At 39.7% G+C, this 19,535-nt stretch overlaps 1 protein-coding gene across 1 annotated transcript; it reads left to right on the top strand.

The window, feature by feature from the left end:
* The first annotated feature begins 474 nt into the window (after positions 1–474).
* Positions 475–18,099, top strand: LOC140243681 (uncharacterized). Its single transcript, XM_072323345.1, has 9 exons — positions 475–638; positions 1,406–1,822; positions 4,891–5,607; positions 6,992–7,126; positions 8,088–8,688; positions 9,840–10,123; positions 10,967–11,403; positions 14,746–15,215; positions 15,598–18,099. The coding sequence occupies exons 1-9, from the start codon at positions 557–559 to the stop codon at positions 15,851–15,853; spliced, it is 3,399 nt and encodes a 1,132-aa protein (XP_072179446.1). The 5' UTR covers positions 475–556; the 3' UTR covers positions 15,854–18,099.
* Positions 18,100–19,535: the final 1,436 nt, after the last annotated feature.

Raw genomic sequence — 19,535 nt, 5'->3', positions numbered from 1 at the left:
GTCGTAACTGGAATTTTGTTATAACCATGTTCATTATATTAAGGGGAGTGCACTGTTTCTCAAAGAATGGCGGAAGTGCGTTGCAATGGTCACAGTGCAGCATGATCACCAAATCAGGAAAAAAGCCTTTGAAGTGGAACTTCACCAGATTTTCATATGATTTAGCAAATCTGGTACACTTCCTGAACTTGATGCAAAGTTTTGCAGGACAAGTTTTTATGAGTACTTGGCAGAAAATGTTCCCAGAATTTGGAAAAAAGCCTTATTGGTTTGAATTTTGCAGTTTGCGAGCAATTCAGAACAAATTTGTCACAGGTGGTAATTGTTTTTGTAAATTGTGCACAACTTTTTTTTCAGGAGCGGCTGTAAGTATGTTAGGCAAGGCTTTGGAATCACCTTCATCTATGTTTCCAGTTTTGTTCTCTTTTATAAGATTGTGTATAATGTATTTTGGTGCATTTCTCTCACAGTGGGAAGGCCATGCTCCATCAGGGTGAGACGCTTGCCGTTGTGTGAAACCTGTGGACTTGCATTCCTGACTAAATTTGAGCTCAAAATGCATCTTGCCGGTAGTGTGCACCAGTCTAACCTAGCCACAGGGAGTCTAAGATCTGCCAAGCTTGAGGAGTCTGAAACAGGTGACAGCTGTCAGGAAAAAGGTAGCACTGTGAAAGAAAACCAAAGCCCAAATATAAATGTGGGTTGAGTTGAAAGCAGCAAAATTAGTAGAACACATCAGTGAAAGTTTGAGGAAAATTGGACAATCGATCAAAAAGTCGGATTTTTTAACAGTTTCAGGGCAGCCATTGCTGGAAAGGGAGACTACCAAGTACACTTCATGATGTCATGTATTGACAAGAATAAAAGAAAATGAAAATAAAATTCTACATATTTCTACTTTTCTAGCATCATTAAAGAGCATTCGACTTACCTTTTTCAGAAAGCAGGAGGAATAATATAACCTTTAACATTATGTCAATAACAAGTGGATGAAGTGTGTAATTTTCATGAAAAATGAAATTTTGTGGAATTCTGCTTTATCTTCTTTATATTGTTGTCCAAAATGATGTCACGAAGTGAAGTAGTCTTCTCATCCAGCAATGATGGCACCGAAGATTTGAAAATTCATAACTTTGGAATCAATTTTCCTCAAACTGTCACTGATGTGTTCTAATAGCTGTGGTAGCATGTTCTTATTTCACTGAAAAGATGATCCATATTTCATGAGATCAAAGGTCACAGTTCAAGGTGAAAGGCTGTTTGTTGCACATCACTTGGAATGAGTAGAGGGGAGTTTAAAGAAACTCAGCCAAGCTTGTTACAAACACTGAAAGCCATCTTATATTGTGATGCTTTAATGTCAATCAACACACCAACTGTCTTCTTGTTTCCGATCATTACACAGAACATAGATTACACTTGGGTCTCCGTAAAGTTGCATCATCTCCAGAAAATGGTCCTGCTCACACCTCTGCCACATCCAGCCAGACAAGGGTCAAAGGAGAGAAACCACAGAACAAGTCATTCCACATGTGCAGCATCTGTTTCAGAGTCTTTTCCAATCGGCACAAACTACTCATGCACGAGGACAGTCACTTGAAGAGCAGGCCATATCATTGCGAGCTTTGTACAAAATCCTTCACCCAGAAATCCTCCCTCAAAGTCCACATGGCCCTGCACGGTTCTCAGTATTCCTACTACACCCAGTATGCATGTCAGTTTTGCGGGAAGAAGTTTGTGGGAAAGAGCAAGCTGAAGCGACATATGCACTGTGTCCATCGGAAAGAGCAGTTGAAATTAATGATGTCCAAGCCATCAAATGGTAATTTTTTTTATCTCTTTATTTGCATTTCAGTTTATATACACGTAGTGATGGACAGTATTTAACTTGTTGAGGACGAGTCCTGAGTATACTCGGGCAAGTGTCTATGGGAAATGCGTGTTGTAGCAAAATCAAACCGTCCTCAACGGGTTAACCCTAAAAGGGCCGGGGGGGGGGCGGAATCCGCCCCCCCCCCCCCCCCTCGACGTTTCGCGCTATAATTCTGTAACGCGAGAAGGCCTCATCGCGAGGCTTCTTGACTTTCTTCGTTCAAGTCTCGCGCAACTTTTGAGACCAAATTTGCAACGTCCGCGCATACTTTTGCGAAGCCACGCCCATTTTTGTAACAGAATGTCGCTCCAAAACGGGCACAATTTTGTGATTTTGTGTACATTTCCTATGGAAAACAGTGCTCTGTCATGAAAGGCATAAAAACCTGATTATTTTTACAATTAATCACTTTCATTGATTAATTTTGTGCTAATTATGGTAGAAAAGTGGTCAGTGACAATTTCCAATGAAAAAACAAAGAAAAAACAAAAGTTGAAAAACAAAGAAATACATAAGAAATTCTGAAAACAATAAAATACATAAGAATTGAAATGAGTTTTGGAAGTTTTTGTGATGTACAATTGTTGAATATGCTAAAACAGATTTACAGATAAAAAATTAGACTCTCAATGCTTTTAATTAAGCTAAAATATCACCTTGAGCTTAATTTGCATAATTAATTAATTAAAATTAGAAATTGATTGTTTCAAAAAATCTTATGACACAATCTTGTAGATTATGACGCGGGTCTCACGCATGCAAAATTTCATCGCGATCGCACCACCGATGGCCGAGATCTCAGGGTCTGAGCATAGCCAAAAAAGCCCGGCCCCTTTAGGGTTAAAGGAGAACCAGATTGAGTTGTGCATACAAACTTCTACTAATGATTGATTAAGCTTACGAGTGGTGTTTTTATCACTCTTATTCAGGAGCACTGTGGAAGTCGTAGCATTCTTCAGCCTTGAAGTGTTTTTCTGTTCACACTGACATTGCAGTATTGACATGCTAAGGAGTGTGTCATTTATCTTTATTTTTTATTTTTTTCCGGGGGTTGGAGGCAGAAGATAAAACAGGTGGTACAGCAGTGTCGCTGTTTTTGTCGAGCCCACTGGAGATGAGGGGAGACAAAGGGATCGCCTGCGGAGTCTTTCGTCTGTCCATCGTCCGTCCGTAACACTACAAAAACTTGAATAACTCTCTACTGAGGACTTCAATTTCAATCAAACTTGGAGGGAAGAGTGCAATTGTACAAAGTTACACATTTTACCGAGCATGAAGGTTACCTAGAGGTCAAAGGTCACAGACAGGTCAACAAACTTTTAGGGCCCAATGTTAAGTTTTTACGGTGCGTTTCGATTATGGCTCATAACTTCTGACGTATATGTCCGTTTGTGACCAAACTTGGATGGTAAATGTCCCTCGGGGAGTTGAAGGTCACCACAAGGTCAAAGGTTATAGGCGGGGTCAATGAACTTCCGGGAGTTAGAAAAACATTAATTTCTTCTACGCAAATGGACAAGACACATTTTGGCGCTTGCCTTGTTATATTTCTACCATGAAGTGTCGCAGGAGGCATTATTTACATATGTCTGAAGCATGCATCAGTAACAAGTCAAGAGAATACATGTACTTCCCCCCCCCCCCCCAAAAAAAAAAAAAAAAAAAAAAAATTATGGTATTCTCTTTACGTATTTTCCTTGTATGTTTCTGTGCACATGATATCACAAACTGTAGTAGTCTTTTCGTAAAGCAATGACTGCCCAAAAACTTTCTAAATTCATAACTTGTGAATGGATTGCCTCAAAAGGCCACACTGCCATTTTGTACCAGTCTGGAGTTTCTTCTGCTACCTAGCATAATGATTAAAATAACTTGGACTACTAAACATAAGGATACCGTTGATAAATCATGTTTGTTCAGTTACACTTTAATTACCAAATAGAGTTGATATCAATCATTCAGTAATTTACAGTGCTCTCTAATGCCTTCTCTTATCATCGGATGTGGATGTAGCCTGTTCGTATTCTGTTGTTTGTACTAAAACGATCAGTCACTTCACTTTCATCCACAACTGACTAGAGTGAGAAATGTTTCTAATTAGGTTAGACTAGTATGAATGGGAGTCTGTGGATGAGCGAGTATACAGTATGTCCTCCCAAAAAAATTACAATCAGATTTTCACAGTGATAACACCCAATATGATTAAATTGTCTAAATGCTACTTCAGGGTCTTAAAATAAAAACATCGTTGCTCTGTTTTGCAGAAAACCCCATTCAATTTGGTTAAGCAGTCACAGAGATATGTGGATTGTTGTAAAGCATGTCATGAGTCTGATTCTTCCAAGTTTAGCACTTGGATGCTCTTGTGTGTGAACACAATAGACAGAACTAGGAGGAAAGAGATTCCTGACATGCTCTACAAAATTTCTCATTATCTCTTTGACCACTGAAGCAAATCGAATGGGTGTTTCTGTAAGATGTGGGCAACGAGTTATAGTTTCGTACCCTGAAATTGTATTTGAATTGATTCACTATTTTTAAAGGGGAAAGCTAGTAACTGATCAGTGGGAATCAGTGGGAATGCTGGGGGATGATTGTTCCAATCCTTGTGGGATTCATTTAAGAGTACACTATGGAACTCTTGTGTGAAAATTATTTGCTTCAGAATGGTCTCATATTCAAGAAATGTGCAGTTCAATGTTTCCAGGTTAGCATGCCTGTACAGTTAACGATCGCCCCGACACTGTACAGGCATGCTAACCTGGAAACATTGATCTGCACATTACTTGAATATGAAATCATTCTGAAGCAAATAATTTTCACACAACAATAGATATATAATGTACTCTTAAATGAATCCCACAAGGATTGGAACAATCATCCCTGAGCATTCCCACTGATTCCCACTGATCAGTTACTAGCCATCCCTTTAAAGTTATCATTGCGGAGGGTCTCGGTATATCTGCATCTTTGATTTATGTACATGTGTTTGTTTGTTTGTTTTTACCATTCCCCAGCTTCTGCTCGAAATATGTATGGGATGTCTCCTGTGAGAAGGAGAAGAAGAAGAATTTTGAAATCACCATCATATCAGACTTTGCTAGATGAGGAGACTCTCGGTGAAGTCTGGACTGCCAAAAATTACAAATGCCAACATTGCGACGAGACATTTCCCGATGAGCCAAGTCTCACAGCCCACCAGGAGGTTCACGTCGTCGAGAAGCTCTTCAAGTGCCCCTTGTGTGCCAAGGGCTTTATCAACAAAGAGCTCCAGGAGAGGCATATGGAAGTGATTCATGGGGAAGAGAGGCCATTTCATTGCCAACATTGCTCGGGGTGCTTTGAAACCAAGTCTGAGCTGGAAGTCCACGAGACAGCGCATATCATCTCCCACGCTGAACTGCTCAAAGAGAATCAAGCGGACAGACCTGGCTTGAAGAATCACCTGCAGACTCGCGGAGCAAACTCGGGCTCTGAACACAATTGCCAAATATGTTCTATGTCCTTTGCGGTGAAGCAAGAGCTGGAAGACCACTTTAAACGTAATGTAAATCAGGCAGTGGCTAAATGTAAGAGCTGTTCAGAAAAGTTTTTGTCCCAGTGTGAGCTCTTCAAGCACCTGAAAACTCATGCAGCGGTTGAGGAGGTGCAGCCCTCGGCTAGGAAGGTGTTAGTGGAGTGTGTCGTGCAGTCTAGTGACACCATACTGTGTGATGAGGAAGAACCTGCCAAAGGTAAATTACACTACCGTGTAGTTTCCCCTTCTCATCAAGATTTAATTTAAAGTATTCTTTGCATCATGCAAGAAGTAAGTTTTTACAAGTATGAATGATATATGAAGAATTTCAATTCACAGAAACCATGGACTCATCGGAACATGTAGGGGAGGCTGTTAATATGTTTGTAGTCCATTTGAATAGCTTTCCATTTGCTGTTTAAATTCTCGCATTTCATGTCGTGCAAAAATAAAATAGAAAGTTTCTGCTTTTGTGTTTTTGCATGTGTGCTGCACCTTCGCTAAACCTGTAACGTAAATGAATATGCTGTCATAATGCATGCTAATTAACTCATAGGGCAATGTACAAATGTATCAATGCTGCCAAAGGCCTTAACCCTAAAAAGGCCGGGCTTTTTTGGCTATGCTCAGACCGGGGGGGATGGATTCCGCCCCCCCCCCCCCCCCCCCCCCCCCCGAGATCTCGGCCATCGGTGCGATTGCGATGAAATTTTGCATGCGTGAGACTCGCGTCATAATCTACAAGATTGTGTCATAAGATTTTCTGAAACAATCAATTTCTAATTTTAATTAATTAATTATGCAAATTAAGCTCAAGATCATATTTTAGCCTAAATAAAAGCATTGAGAGTCTAATTTTTGATCTGTAACTCTGTTTTAGCATATTCAACAATTGTACATCACAAAAACTTCCAAAACTCATTTCAATTCTTATGTATTTTATTGTTTTCAGAATTTCTTATGTATTTCTTTGTTTTTCAACTTTTGTTTTTTCAATGGAAATTGTCACTGACCACTTTTCTACCATAATTAGCACAAAATTAATCAATGAAAGTGATTAATTGTAAAAATAATCAGGTTTTTATGACTTTCATGACAGAGTACCGTTTTCCATAGGAAATGTACACAAAATCACAAAATTGTGCCCGTTTTGGGGGGACATTCCATTACAAAAATGGGCGTGGCTTCACAAAAGTATGCGCGGACGTTGCAAATTTGGTCTCAAAAGTTGCGCGAGACGTGAACAAACAAAGTCAAGAAGCCTCGCGACGAGGCCTTCTCGCGTTACAGAATTATAGCGGGAAACGTCGAGGGGGGGGGGGGCGGATTCTGCCGCCGCCCCCCAGCCCTTTTAGGGTTAAATGCCATGGCAGCGATGAGCTGTTGTAGAGGCTATCTCAATTGTCGTGACTGCGTACAAAATAAAGAACTATTGTGTCATAATCTATCTCACCGGTCCAATCACAAAAATCAGTCCCTCAAAAAATTATTCCTGTTGTACCAAAGAACTGTTCATAGTGATATCTTTAGGATGGCAACATTACTTGGGTTCCAGCGTCAAACAATGTATGTTTGTACGTTTGTTTTTTTTTTTCATTTAGCGGCTTGTGCATCAGATGATGATGGTGAAGGAACCAACGCAACTCCAGAAAAGACTGCAGTCACCAACACACCACAAAATGACCTGCTGGATACACCCTCTGGGGAAGAAGACATTGAGAATCTTAGTGTTTCAGGTATTACATTTTTTTTTTCCCATTTAAACAGAAAGATTGATAATACGTGACCCGCTACACCACAAAATCAACAAAAAGTCGCCAGACATGGATTTTTAGTGAGGGACAGATTCTGAAAGAGCAGACTGTAAGCTTTAAAATGATGTATAACTCAATTCAAATGGACTCCAGTAACCTATCTAAATACTGGAAAGAAAGCGCACACTCTGGAAAAGTAGGAACTGAGAAAAGAGGCTCTGAAGTACAGGGTATATTCAAGCACTTAATCCTCACCAAGCTGTGCTAGCTGTGCGGTGAAAGGGACAAAACACAGGATGTAAACCACTGGAGCAACGACAATGAAGGGATTAACAGATTAAGCTGAAATCGAGCATGTTCTATCAACACATTATGTTCATGATTAATGTAAACTGTCAAAGCAGTAGCTTTATCCTTTGACAAGTTATTAGACTTGAAAGTAAAGAGTGTGCCAAGGATTTTAAGAAATAAAAAGGGGCCTCTAAGACATACCTGGTCATTCTACTCTTCCCCCAAAAAAGGGTTGTAGAAAAACTGCTGAAAACACACTTTCCCATTCATGTAATGATCCCAAACTAAAGAATAGTGTAGAACGAGGATAGCTCTTTCAGAAAACGCTGCGGAGCAGACAGGAATGAGTAACATTGACCCTGTTTAACCTTATGGGGGTTCAGTTTGACCAAGTGGGTTGAAGTTTGACCCCTCACAGTGAAACGTTGTTCTGAAATAGCCCAGTTAAAATACAGTTAATGTAATTGGAAGATGTTCACGGTATCAAAGATTGTAAATGATATAAACCTGTGTCCTGTGAACAGCCAGTGCTTGTGCTACATGTACCTTCGTTTGTTCAGTATATTTCACGATATCTACTTAGTTTTCCCAGTGTAAGGATTGCATTGAATGGGCAATTTTACATTTCAAATGTCTTTTCTCCATCCATAAGGATCGTGCTCAGATCGGCAACATGAAAAAGAAATGGCTGCTGCTGTGGAAGGGCTTACTGCTGCAAATCTGCATGAGACAGGCAAAGAGCTTGAAGCAGAATGGAAAGACGTCCTCTTAGACTACTTCTGTAGACCAGCAACTTCCACCCATGAGGTTGTGGAGAGCAGCAGCGGGGATGGAGATTCCAACCACAATCATAGCTGTGAAGGAGAGTCTGGCGAGGTGGACAGTGAGGAGGAAGAAGAAGAGCTTGGGGAATCCACGAGTGAACACACCGAGCCTCAGAACCATGACACTGCCATGGACTCAGCTGGGGTCCTCGAGCGCCGGTTGGATGCGTGGGACAAATGCAGGTGCACAAAGAAGTGCAAGACGCTGTTTGCGCGCCTTGAAATCCTCGACTACCAACTCCAGATCCTGTCGCTGACGAGGGTGGAGAAGAACATTGCAATCATGGCCCAGCTGGATGTGGTGCAGAACTGCTCCGCATCTTTTGAGTGTGCCAATCCTGCTGAGATAAAAGAGAAGAAACAAGTCCATGCCAGATACTTCTTCCGTGGAAAAGACATATGTGGGGACATGTTTGTCTTTCTCCACAGGTAAGTGGTCCGCTGGTCCGCAGGTCTTACCCGATAAAGATTCTCTAGTATTGGGCCATGGGGTCAATGGTCAAAGATCAATCGAAAATGCTAAAATTTCATCTTTTTTCCCTCCATTCCTTAGAAATGGCTTAGGGAATCTTCATGAAACTCAGTACCAATGCAGCTACTGCCTGCCAGTGTTTCTCTTGGGACTTTAAGGTCGTTAAAGTTAAAAGGGCCATGGTCAATGGTCAAGGTCAATCTTGCAAGATAATTTTAAAACACTTTCTAACAATTTCATTACTATTCTTTTCACATCTTATACACATATTCAGACCCTATTCACGGAAAGCACAGGAATGCTTGCAAATTTTTGTGACCAATGTCTCCGAAAATTGCAGTTTCCAATGACTTGTTTATGTGCAATGCAAGGGTTTTGCAAGAATTGCTGTCAAATGAAATTTTTCCTAGTTTTTCTCAGATAACTTCCCCTTTTGTTATAATCAACTATTATAGATAAAAAGAAAAAATTAAAATTATGAACAAAAAATGAAAAAAGCAGTATCATACTTGAAATAATTTTGAAATCGCAAGTTTTATCATGTAATTTTGTTTATAAATACATATTAGACAACAAAAAGCCCATTTGAAGCCTTATTCAGGGATTTAGAGATTAAAAATCTGATCCACACATAAAAAAAAATATGCGTAAATTAGCATAATTAGGATAAGTAAGAAAAAACAACCATGATTTTGGAAAAATTAATGATTCATTCTTGGAGATTATGTAATTAGAAATCCACATGCCAGTTTTTGCCATGATCATGCTATGGATGGCTGAGATCTTGGGCTGGGAAGTGCTTACATGTACTGTATGTACCCCTAGGGCTGTACAATTTCAAAATAGCCCAGGCTATGTAGGTCAACATGTTGAGCACGGCTGATTTTGCTACAACATGAATTCCCATAGGCACTTGCCCGAGTATACTCAAGACTCGTCCCCACCGGGTAAAAGATTTCAATTTGAAAATGATAGTATGGTATCCTACAGTTTTGAAATTCATATCCAATTAATCTTTCTTAAGTCTGGCTTGATAAGATTGCAATCATCTTCCAACCTAGATAGTCAACCAATGCTTTCCCTTTTCTTTTGTTGTCGTTGTTAATAGCATCTCCTTCAGAAGGCTGCATGGATTAAAGAGGTGGGTAAAGAAGTATGGCCTTGTCAAAGGGATGCTGAAGATGAGGAAGCCTGCAGCTTCCAAGTCCAGGAACTTCAGCTTAGACGAAATGAGAAGTACTGTGCGTTTCATCACCAACTACGCTGAGGAGTTTGCTGTTCTCCTGCCGGGTCTTATCCCACAATGCAAGACGTCTGGTATCCATCTTCTACCAAGCTCGGTTTCCAAGCTTTCTTTGTACAAGCTTTATCAAGCTGCAAGTCAGCAGAATGGTAGGTGTTTCGTTTGTTTTGTTTTGTTTTGTTTTATTTTGTTTTGTTTTGCTTACTTGTGGGCATGTGTGCTCAAATTCAAAGTTCATAGGTCAAGGTCAAAGATCAAAGAGCAGACTTTAAGCTTTAAAATGATGTTTAGCTCACTTGAAATGAATTCTCTTCAAACCTGTCTTAATACTGGAAAGAAAATACACACTCGAAAAGTGTGTGCAGAGAAAAGAGGCTCTGAAGCACAGGGCCTACTCAAGTGTTTAATCTTACCAGGCTGTGATAGCTGTGCAATGAAAGGGACAAAAAAGAGTACATAAAACACCTTTAGCTTTACAACATTGAAGGGATGATCAGATTGAGCTGAAATAGAGCAACCTCTATGAGTGCATTGTATCCATTACTAATCCCACCTTCCAAAGCAGTAGCATCATCCTTTCAAAAGTTAATAGAGTTGAAGTGAAGAGTGTATAAAGGATTTTAACCCATTGAAGTTTACACGCATGTATTGCCATGGTGATTATTTGGAGAAAGTTTTGGGCCATGAGATGAAAGGTCAAGGGTCAAAGGTCTTTCCAATGAAGTAAACTGTGGTCACACATTGTCAAGATGTACTGTAGACCTGTTCGAACAATGTGATATTATATTAGAGGCATAACAGTTGCTATAGCAGCATTTTGTAGTTTATAACTTTGTAGACACATAGACATACTGTAAAAGGTATATATCACCCATGAAATTATAAAAGTATATGAGATTGTTGAATTTTTTTTTTTTTTTGCATTTGTTTGTTTTAGTTTTTTTGCAACTGCTATAAACTTGTCCCTTTTCTACCCACTTAATTTGCCAAAGGGTCCCGAGCTATGCCGTATGTTGCTTTCTGCCAGGCTTGGCGACGGTATGCTCCCTCTGTTGTGACTGCAAAACCTGATACCGACTTTTGCCCTACGTGCCAGCGGAACTCCACCATAATCTTGCACTTAGCCAACGAGCCAGAGAAGCTGAAGTTGGAGAAAATGAATCTGTATCGACATCACATCAAGGATATCATGAATGCCATTGGGCATTATAGGGAAGAGACGACAGCAGCACAACAAAGCATCCAGGCAGACCCTGCTGATTTTGGTCCTCATTCTCCATGCTCGCGCGTTGGGAAGATGCACTACAGTTTTGGCTTTTCCCAGCAGCTCCACTATCCTGCCAACCCCCAGTGCCCTGGCCCGGCAGGTTTCATGAGCGCCAGAAAATGTGGCATCTTTGGCATCAACTGTGAAGGCATTCCCAAACAGGTCTGACTCTCATGACTTTGTTGTTGTTGCAATGATTGAATATATGTGACCCTGCACCACAAAACACACAAAAAGTCGCCAGATATGGATTTTTAGTTAAGGGCAGATTCTGAAAGAGCAGACTCTAAGCTTTAAAATGATGTAATACTCAATTCAAATGGATACTCCTAACCTATACAAATATTGGAAAGACAGCACAAACCCAGGAAAAGTGTGAACTGAGAAAAGAGGCTCTGAAGTACAGTGTGTATTCAAGCGATAATCTTAACCAAGCCGCGCTGCCTGTGAGATGAATGTGAAAAAAAACAGGAAGTAAACCACCGGAGTAACAACAATGAAGGGATTATCAAATTGAACTGAAATTGAGCATGCCTTATTAGCACACTATGTCCCTAATTAATGCCAACTTTCAGTAGCGTCATCCTTTCAAAAGTTATTAGAGTTGAAAGTGACAAGTGTGTGCAAGGTTTCTCAGAAATGAAAATTGGACTCTAAAGACACATCCAATCACATTATTCTACCAAAACTGTTCGAGATAAACTGCTAAAAAACACACCTTCCTGCCCGTTTTATGATCCCAAATTTTAGCATAATAATAATAATAATAATAATACATACAATTTCTATAGCGCCGTTCTCCACTTTGATTAAATGCTCAAGGCACTTTACAATAGGTACATCAAAGCAAACAGATTGAAAATACAAGTACATCACAGTAATAGAAGAAGATGAAGAAGCAGAAAAAAAAGACATGAAAGTCTGTCTTCAAAAGACACTGGTCTTCAAAATGCACTGCTAAACAGATAGGATTTTAAATTATTCCTGAAAGATGTTATAGAGCTTGAGTCTTTCAGCTCACGAGGAAGTGAATTCCACAGTGTTGGTCCAGCGCGAGCGAAAGCACGTTCCCCCCAAGATTTCCTAGAAAACGGAATATGTAAGAGACCTGAAGTTGAGGATCGAAGAGTTCGTGAAGGTTGGTATTGACGAAACAAACAAACATTGTAATCAGGAGCTGTTCCCTCAATAACATGATAAACCAAAAGAAGTATCTTAAACCGAATTCGCTCCTGTACAGGCAACCAATGAAGACTCTTCAGGATAGGTGTGATATGACTGCGTTTACTTGACAAAGAAACAATACGTGCAGCGGCATTTTGTAGCTTTTGTAATTGGGCAATTTGCGAGTTTGGTAGATTGAAAAACAAACCATTACCAAAATCAAGGCGTGAAGAAATAAGTGCATGAACAAGTTTTTCCGTGGCAGAGCGAGTCAAATACTTGCGAATAAAACCAATATTGCGCAATTGATAACGGACTGATTTAGAAATGTTGTTGATTTGATCGGACATAGCCATGTGAGAGTCAAACATAACACCCAGATTGCGACATGACTTTGACAGAGGAATATCATTACCTACAATCGAAATACAATTAATATCCAACTTATTCAAGTGAGATTTAGAACCAAAAAGGATAAATTCACACTTGCTGTGGTTTAGAAACAATGAGTTAGACCTCATCCAAGCATCAATATCAATGATGCAATTTTCTAGACAGCGCAGTGCATGAGATGCTTGGATTTGATGTGGTGGAAAAGATACAAAAACTTGTATGTCGTCTGCATATAGATGATACCGAACAGAATGCCTTTGAAATATTTTCCGCAGACCGATCAAATAGATAGAAAAAAGGGTGGGGCCGCCAACAGAGCCTTGAGGTACACCACAGCCTAATGGCTTTGAAGACGATATGACACCATTCAAAAGAACAGACTGTGAATGGTGTGATAGGTATGATTTAAACCATTCGAGAGCTTGTCCCTGGATACCCAAACTTCTAAGTGTATTGACAAGAATTCTGTGATCTACAGTGTCGAAGGCCGAAGACAGATCCAACAAAACCATTGCTGTGACGGATCCGGAATCCATTTCCCTTAAAATATAACTAGAAACATTTATCAAAAGGGTCTCCACACTATGGTGAGGGCGATAAGCCGACTGTAAAGGATCGAATAAACCATGTTCCAGCATATAGTCTGAGAGTCTCGAAAACACAACTCTCTCTAAAATCTTGAACAAAAATGAAAGATTGCATACAGGACGATAACTTGTCAATGATTCCTTATCCAATGAAGGTTTTTTCAGCAAAGGACGGATCAGACCTTTCTTTAAAGATAAGGGTACGGTAGCTTGCTCGATACTGAGGTTAACAATTTGAGAAATAATCGGGGCAAACGTGGGTGCGCAGTCCTTTAAGAGAATGGTTGGAACCGGATCCAATGGACAGGATTTAGGAGGCAATTTACGAAGAAGGAGAAGTATTTCATCAGTAGTTGTATGTTGGAAGGTTTCCAGTGTGGAAGAGGTAACAGGTTCAGATTTAGAAAGTACAACATTACAATTGAAATTATCTCGGATTTTTTCAACTTTCGAATGAAAAAACTGACTAAAAGTTTCAGCCATGGCACAGCCATCGACATGTTTAGGCAATGGAGATGACTGTTTGCGGTTCAAAAGTCGATTGGCGACGTTGAAAAGCTTCGTATGATCATCTCCGCAGTTTTCGATGAGTCTGGTGTGATAGATGCGTTTGGCTCTGGACACAAGGTAGTTTACTCGGTCTCTCTGATCACAGAACAACTTTCTGTCTGTCTGCAGCTTTCCATTGATGCGCCATCTCCTCTCAAGTCGCCGCTGCTCTTTCTTTGCTTCAGAGATACCAGAGTCATACCAGGGACTGTAGAAGAAGACTTGCTCTTTCAGAAAATATGAAAAAGTCAAGATCCGCTAGGTTGACTCATTTCACCTATTTTCAGTCCTCACGCAAAATCAGTGTGTGCGACTTTTTGTTCGTTTTGTGGTGCACGGTCACATATGCTCCTGCAAGATGGTCAAGGTCTTTGCTAAAAGGATTATGAGATGTCAAGAGGGTATTGTAGTCATATCAGTTCTTTATAATGCTATGATTTGTCCTGTGATATTGTCATTACAGCTTACTCACTTTGCCTTTTAAGACAAGTAGATACGGAACATTAACCCCTTGAGGATGAGTACTGAGTATACTCGGGCAAGTGTCTATGGGAAATGTGTATTGTAGCAAAATCAGTCCGTCCTCAACGGGTTAATACCATACTTTATCACAAGATATTCCATGGTGATCTCTTGTAGACAGAGGCAGATTTTGCTATGCACAAATTTTGCTCTTATAATATATTAGCCTCCCCATTAGTAACAATGTATATATACTACACAGGTAAGTCATGTATCTTGTGCATTTTTTTTGCTGCATTCTCTTCTTATGCATTTTTTCCTGCATTCTCTTTTTTCCTTGACACTGCAGGTGAACTTCCTCATTGATGAAGGTGTCCAACATGCCAAGAAGTCTGTTGCTGCTCTTTCCTATCTCCACCACTTCTTTCAGTATTTTGGGCTGGGGGAGAAGATGGTGAGTCTCCACTGTGACAGTCCGTCAGGGCAGACCCGGAACCACTTTCTCCTTTGGTATCTGGCGTGGCGATGTATCAGCGGACTACACGAGGACATCACACTGAACTTTATGATGGGCAGCCACGCAAACTTTGCCCCACAGTACTGCTTCGGCCTGCTCAAAAGGAAATTTCGCTCGTCGGTTGTGACCACGCTGGCAGACATTGCCGGAGTTGTTGAGGCATCATCTTCATGTGGGGTCAACATCGCACAATTAGTGGGAGATGAAGGAGGGCAGCAACAAGTACCTAGCTATGCCTGGGATGAGTTCTTCAGTCCTCACTTCCAACCTTTCCCAGACATTGACTCCTTCCACCACTTCAGGTGTGTGATACATGTTTTGCCTACCTAGGATGCATGTTCCAGTTTTTTAGGTCCTTAGTTGTTAATTTTGAAGGTGTCTGTGGACATGATTATGGGATGATGAAAGAGTTAAGGAATATTCATGCAAGGTGTGTCTCTTCATACTTGCATTTTGTCACGCAAAGGATGTAGGTTCCTAGTGACCATTGCTTGCCCATGTAGTATTACTAAGGTTTAACAGTAAGATACTGGTGACAAGTGTGCAGTAATTCCTTAGTCAAAATGTATATCTTTAATGAAGAAAAGCATTTTGAATTTTTCAGTCTTATTGTCATTGCAGTAAGTATAGAAAATTGAGTAGATAAAGTCAATCTTTCCACTCATCTCTCTCTCTCTTCCATAGGTTTTCAAATTCAGAGCCTGGAGTAGTGTACTGCCGTGAATTTGCCAGCTGCCAAGAAAAGAAATGCTTTCTTCTTAAGCCGGATGTCAGTCTCCCACATACGCTTCCACCACCCATTCCAGCTCCTGGATTGTCTGTTGACCGGCAGCGCTACCTCCACACGAAGATTCAACCATTTTGCAGACCAGAAGCAAGAGATGTGACCAGTCCATCCCCTGAGAGTGAAGGGTCAAACTGTCTTGATCCACAGAACTAATTCCACTCAATGATTCACCCTTTGTAGTTCGTGATGTGAGAGAGATGACCTGACCAATGCCTAAGAGAGAAGGGTCAAACTAAAGTTTGGCGCTCTGTCAAATCTTACTCACAGCTGGGTATGTTTTGATATGTTGAAACAAAACAAACATTATTTCATTTGATTTACAGTTGAACTATACTGTCCCTTGCTGCATTAAGAAAAATTGCATTACACTGCAGATGTTTGAGTCTTGATTTACATCTGAGTAACTTATTTCAGCAATGTTACATAATTCCTACTTTCTTCTCCCAAGTAGTTAAACCACCAATTTGGCTACAGGTACCATCCATGAATTTCCTTACAAATGTCAAAATGTCCATCTATGCAGAAAGAATGAACCTATTGCCGTAGCGATCCTGTAACATGCTTATCTGCGTGTAATAGAATTGGAAGATTACTCCATCCAACAAGGCATCTTAGTGTCCAGTGTCTCTCTATCAGCCCCAACTTGTGTGGATGCCAGGCAGTAAACAAAATACCTCAGTGTTTGTCTCTCAAAAATATTTGCCAGCGAGAATGACGACATATATATGAATGAGTTCCTATTCCTAAAAGTGGAGGGAGAAATTCAAATTTTCAATGAATTAAAACTTGGGGGGATTGCATGCTAAAATTCAGCTCTCTTCCTTGAACTTTCTGCCTGTAAACTATGCTTCTTTCATTTTGAATACCATCTGCATGTTTGTTTGTTTTTTTCAAAATGTTGCTGCTCTTTTTTTAAATACCACTCAAAGGAGTTTACTGAAAGCCACAGGTGTGGACTTTTTCTAGGTTAAATGAGTTATAGAGCAATACTGGAAGTCATATTTTTCGTCTGTATATCCAAAGTTATGATTCTAAATGTATGAATTAGAATTGTACCCAGGAGTATCTAAGCTGCAGAAGCGCTGGAAGACAATATCTTTACTACCATCAATGTGTCAAAGTGTGAAACTGAATATCTTTTTTTATTTTAATGGCCAAAATCATGATCGAATGTTTTCACATGAACTTATGTAATTATCTACAGAGCACTTTAAGTTATGTTGAGAAGAGTCTATTTCTGAGCAGTTGTTCACTGTAGTGAATGGATCTACAGTCATATGGAAAATCATGCCATTGTGATTAGTGATACAGAGTTGATACAAAATCATGTATGATAGTAATTTCAAGTCATGAATGCACTTCATTTGAAATATATGCAGCAAAATGTCAGAAATGGAGTGCAGTGCGTGTATCAAGGAATCGGTAGAAGGCTGATGCCGATCTAGGCAAAATCCAGAAGCTTGATTTCTTTATCAAGGCTGATGTGACTTTATATGTCAAGGTCTATTGTTGATTGCAATATTTTGTGTAAATGTACAAACACATCCCTATTATATGTAAAACAATTGATCCTTTGATGTATATATTGCAATTATTTTTGTATCCCACAGATTCTGCTTGTCCATGTTTTCAAAAGAATGAAAATAATGAAACACATCACAGCATATCACATTAATACTGCTGTTCTTTATTTGTGATATAGTATTTATATGCAATCAGTATCCATGGTCTGGGACAGACAAACTACAGACAAACAATACTGACAGACACTTCAGGAAAAAAAAAAAAAAAGCTTGCGAGGCAGACCAATCCCTCACAATCCGATCCTGCTAGTAAAACAATATCTTCTGTTATTAAGTGTGTACGTTGTAGATTGGCATAGGATTGCCAGAACTTTAGGTTTGAATGCAACTCCAAAACTAGTCAACACTTGTGTGCCAATCAGAAGCATTCGCTACAATAGCATTTTAAGTGCAAATTTATCTTTCCCATTAAATCTCACAGACCACATTTGTAACTCAAGTGAGCTATTGCGATCGTTCAGCATCCAGCGTCTGTCGTGCATCATCTGTTGTGCGTAATCTTTTTACATTTTCAGCATCTGCTCGGAAACCCCATGACAGATTTTCACCAAACTAGGCAGGTAGCATCCCTAGGGGTGATGGGGTCTTAATTTGTTAAAGTGGGCACCATACCCCCTCCCTTGGGCAAGAAGGATGAGGAAGGCAGCCCCCCCCTTCTTTTTTTAATTTTTTTTTACAGAATTTTTTTTTGTATAAGAATAAAATTCTGATTTATACAGCATTCTTTTGTGAATTTGTGTTTAAGTTCATTTATAGCTTTGTGTTGTTTGTGTTGATCTTTGTGTTGTTTTTGTTTTGAAATTGCAAGGTTGAATTTTCTACAGATATGGCTAGTATTATTGCCCGAGTACATATATGTAATAGAAAATACAATGGGACGCTGTGCCCTCCTAGAACTCCCCCCCCCCCCCCCAAAAAAAAAAAAAAGCTCTCCAAGTTGGCTGTGTTCTTCTGGTGTAATAGTTTGCAGGAATGTGTGGGAAGATAACTTGCGATACTCAAGTGAGCTCATGATTTAATTATTGTACTTTTTTTTGTGCTTTTACTTACGTGTGACTCTAATGTGCCTTGGAAGTAAAAAAATATTGTTCTCTTCCCACCCCCCCCCCCCCCAACCTTCAGTAAAGTGTGGGAAAACCAAGAATGATTACATGGTAAAACTGATGTCTTGTGTCACTTTGTATGTTCTGTATAGGTGTTTTCAAATGTAAATAGTATCGTCTCTGGCAAGATACTGCAAATGTGCCTGGTATGCACCATGAGTGTATAGAACAATCAGTGATTTCAATTTTTCAGCTGAAAGGAAGTACGTTCGAGTAGGTGTAATAATGTCAGCAGAAAGGAAGTAAGTACAGGCAGAGAAAATGATGCATTTAGTTTCCACCACATAAGCACTGTGTACCGGTACGTCGTGTGTTCAAGCAGCCTGCTGTAATTGAGTTTTTATTTCGTCATTTACTGCGAGTGGCAAATTTGTTACATCTTGAATAAATCATAAATCTAAAATGTGTGCACTTCAGCTGCATAGGGAATACTGATAATAAAGCAAACTGTAAGTTATGTATGATTGTCTTTGCTTTTGCTTCTCTTTATTACTATGTAGTACAGTTGAACCTCTCTTATCCAGCCTCCCTTTTTCCGGATCTCTCTATTATACGGACGCAATCTCACCGTGATTTTTTAAAATAATTACGGGAGGAAAGGGGGATTCCCAACTCAATCTAACAATGGCGACCTACAGTCGACTTTGCCGAGTACGGTTTATTTTCAAGATCTACTTGATACATTTCTTAATAATTATTTAGGTAAATCATTCCAAGAATTTATAAAAGAAAATGATTTCATTCTTGCAAACAAAAACCTCTATTTTGGGGTCTCTAATACTGAGTGTAACAATGAAAAGGTTGCAGTATACACATTACTACATGTGGTACTACAATGGGCTACATCAGTACATGTGTATGTATATGTACATGTATAAAGCATTGAGTCTCCCGTATCCGGCCAAATCCCTTATCTGGATGAGCCCCGGTCCTATATTTTCTGGGATGACATTTCAGGTTGAAAGTGCACTGAACCACGTGTAATGATCTGATTATCATCTAAATGAAATTTAAGTGAAATTGCATTTATTAAATTTGTTTCATATGCATGTATTACAGACATGTCCTGCAAAAAAAACCAAAATTTAAGACAAATAACTGTAGTCAACCTGGCATGGGCCTTGCATGCCCATGATGCAGAAAGTAACT

The sequence above is a fragment of the Diadema setosum genome, chromosome 20, assembly GCF_964275005.1.
Source record: "Diadema setosum chromosome 20, eeDiaSeto1, whole genome shotgun sequence".
Classification (NCBI taxonomy): domain Eukaryota; kingdom Metazoa; phylum Echinodermata; class Echinoidea; order Diadematoida; family Diadematidae; genus Diadema; species Diadema setosum.
Note: the sequence above shows the minus strand (reverse complement) of the source record. Positions and strands in the feature narration are given on the sequence as shown.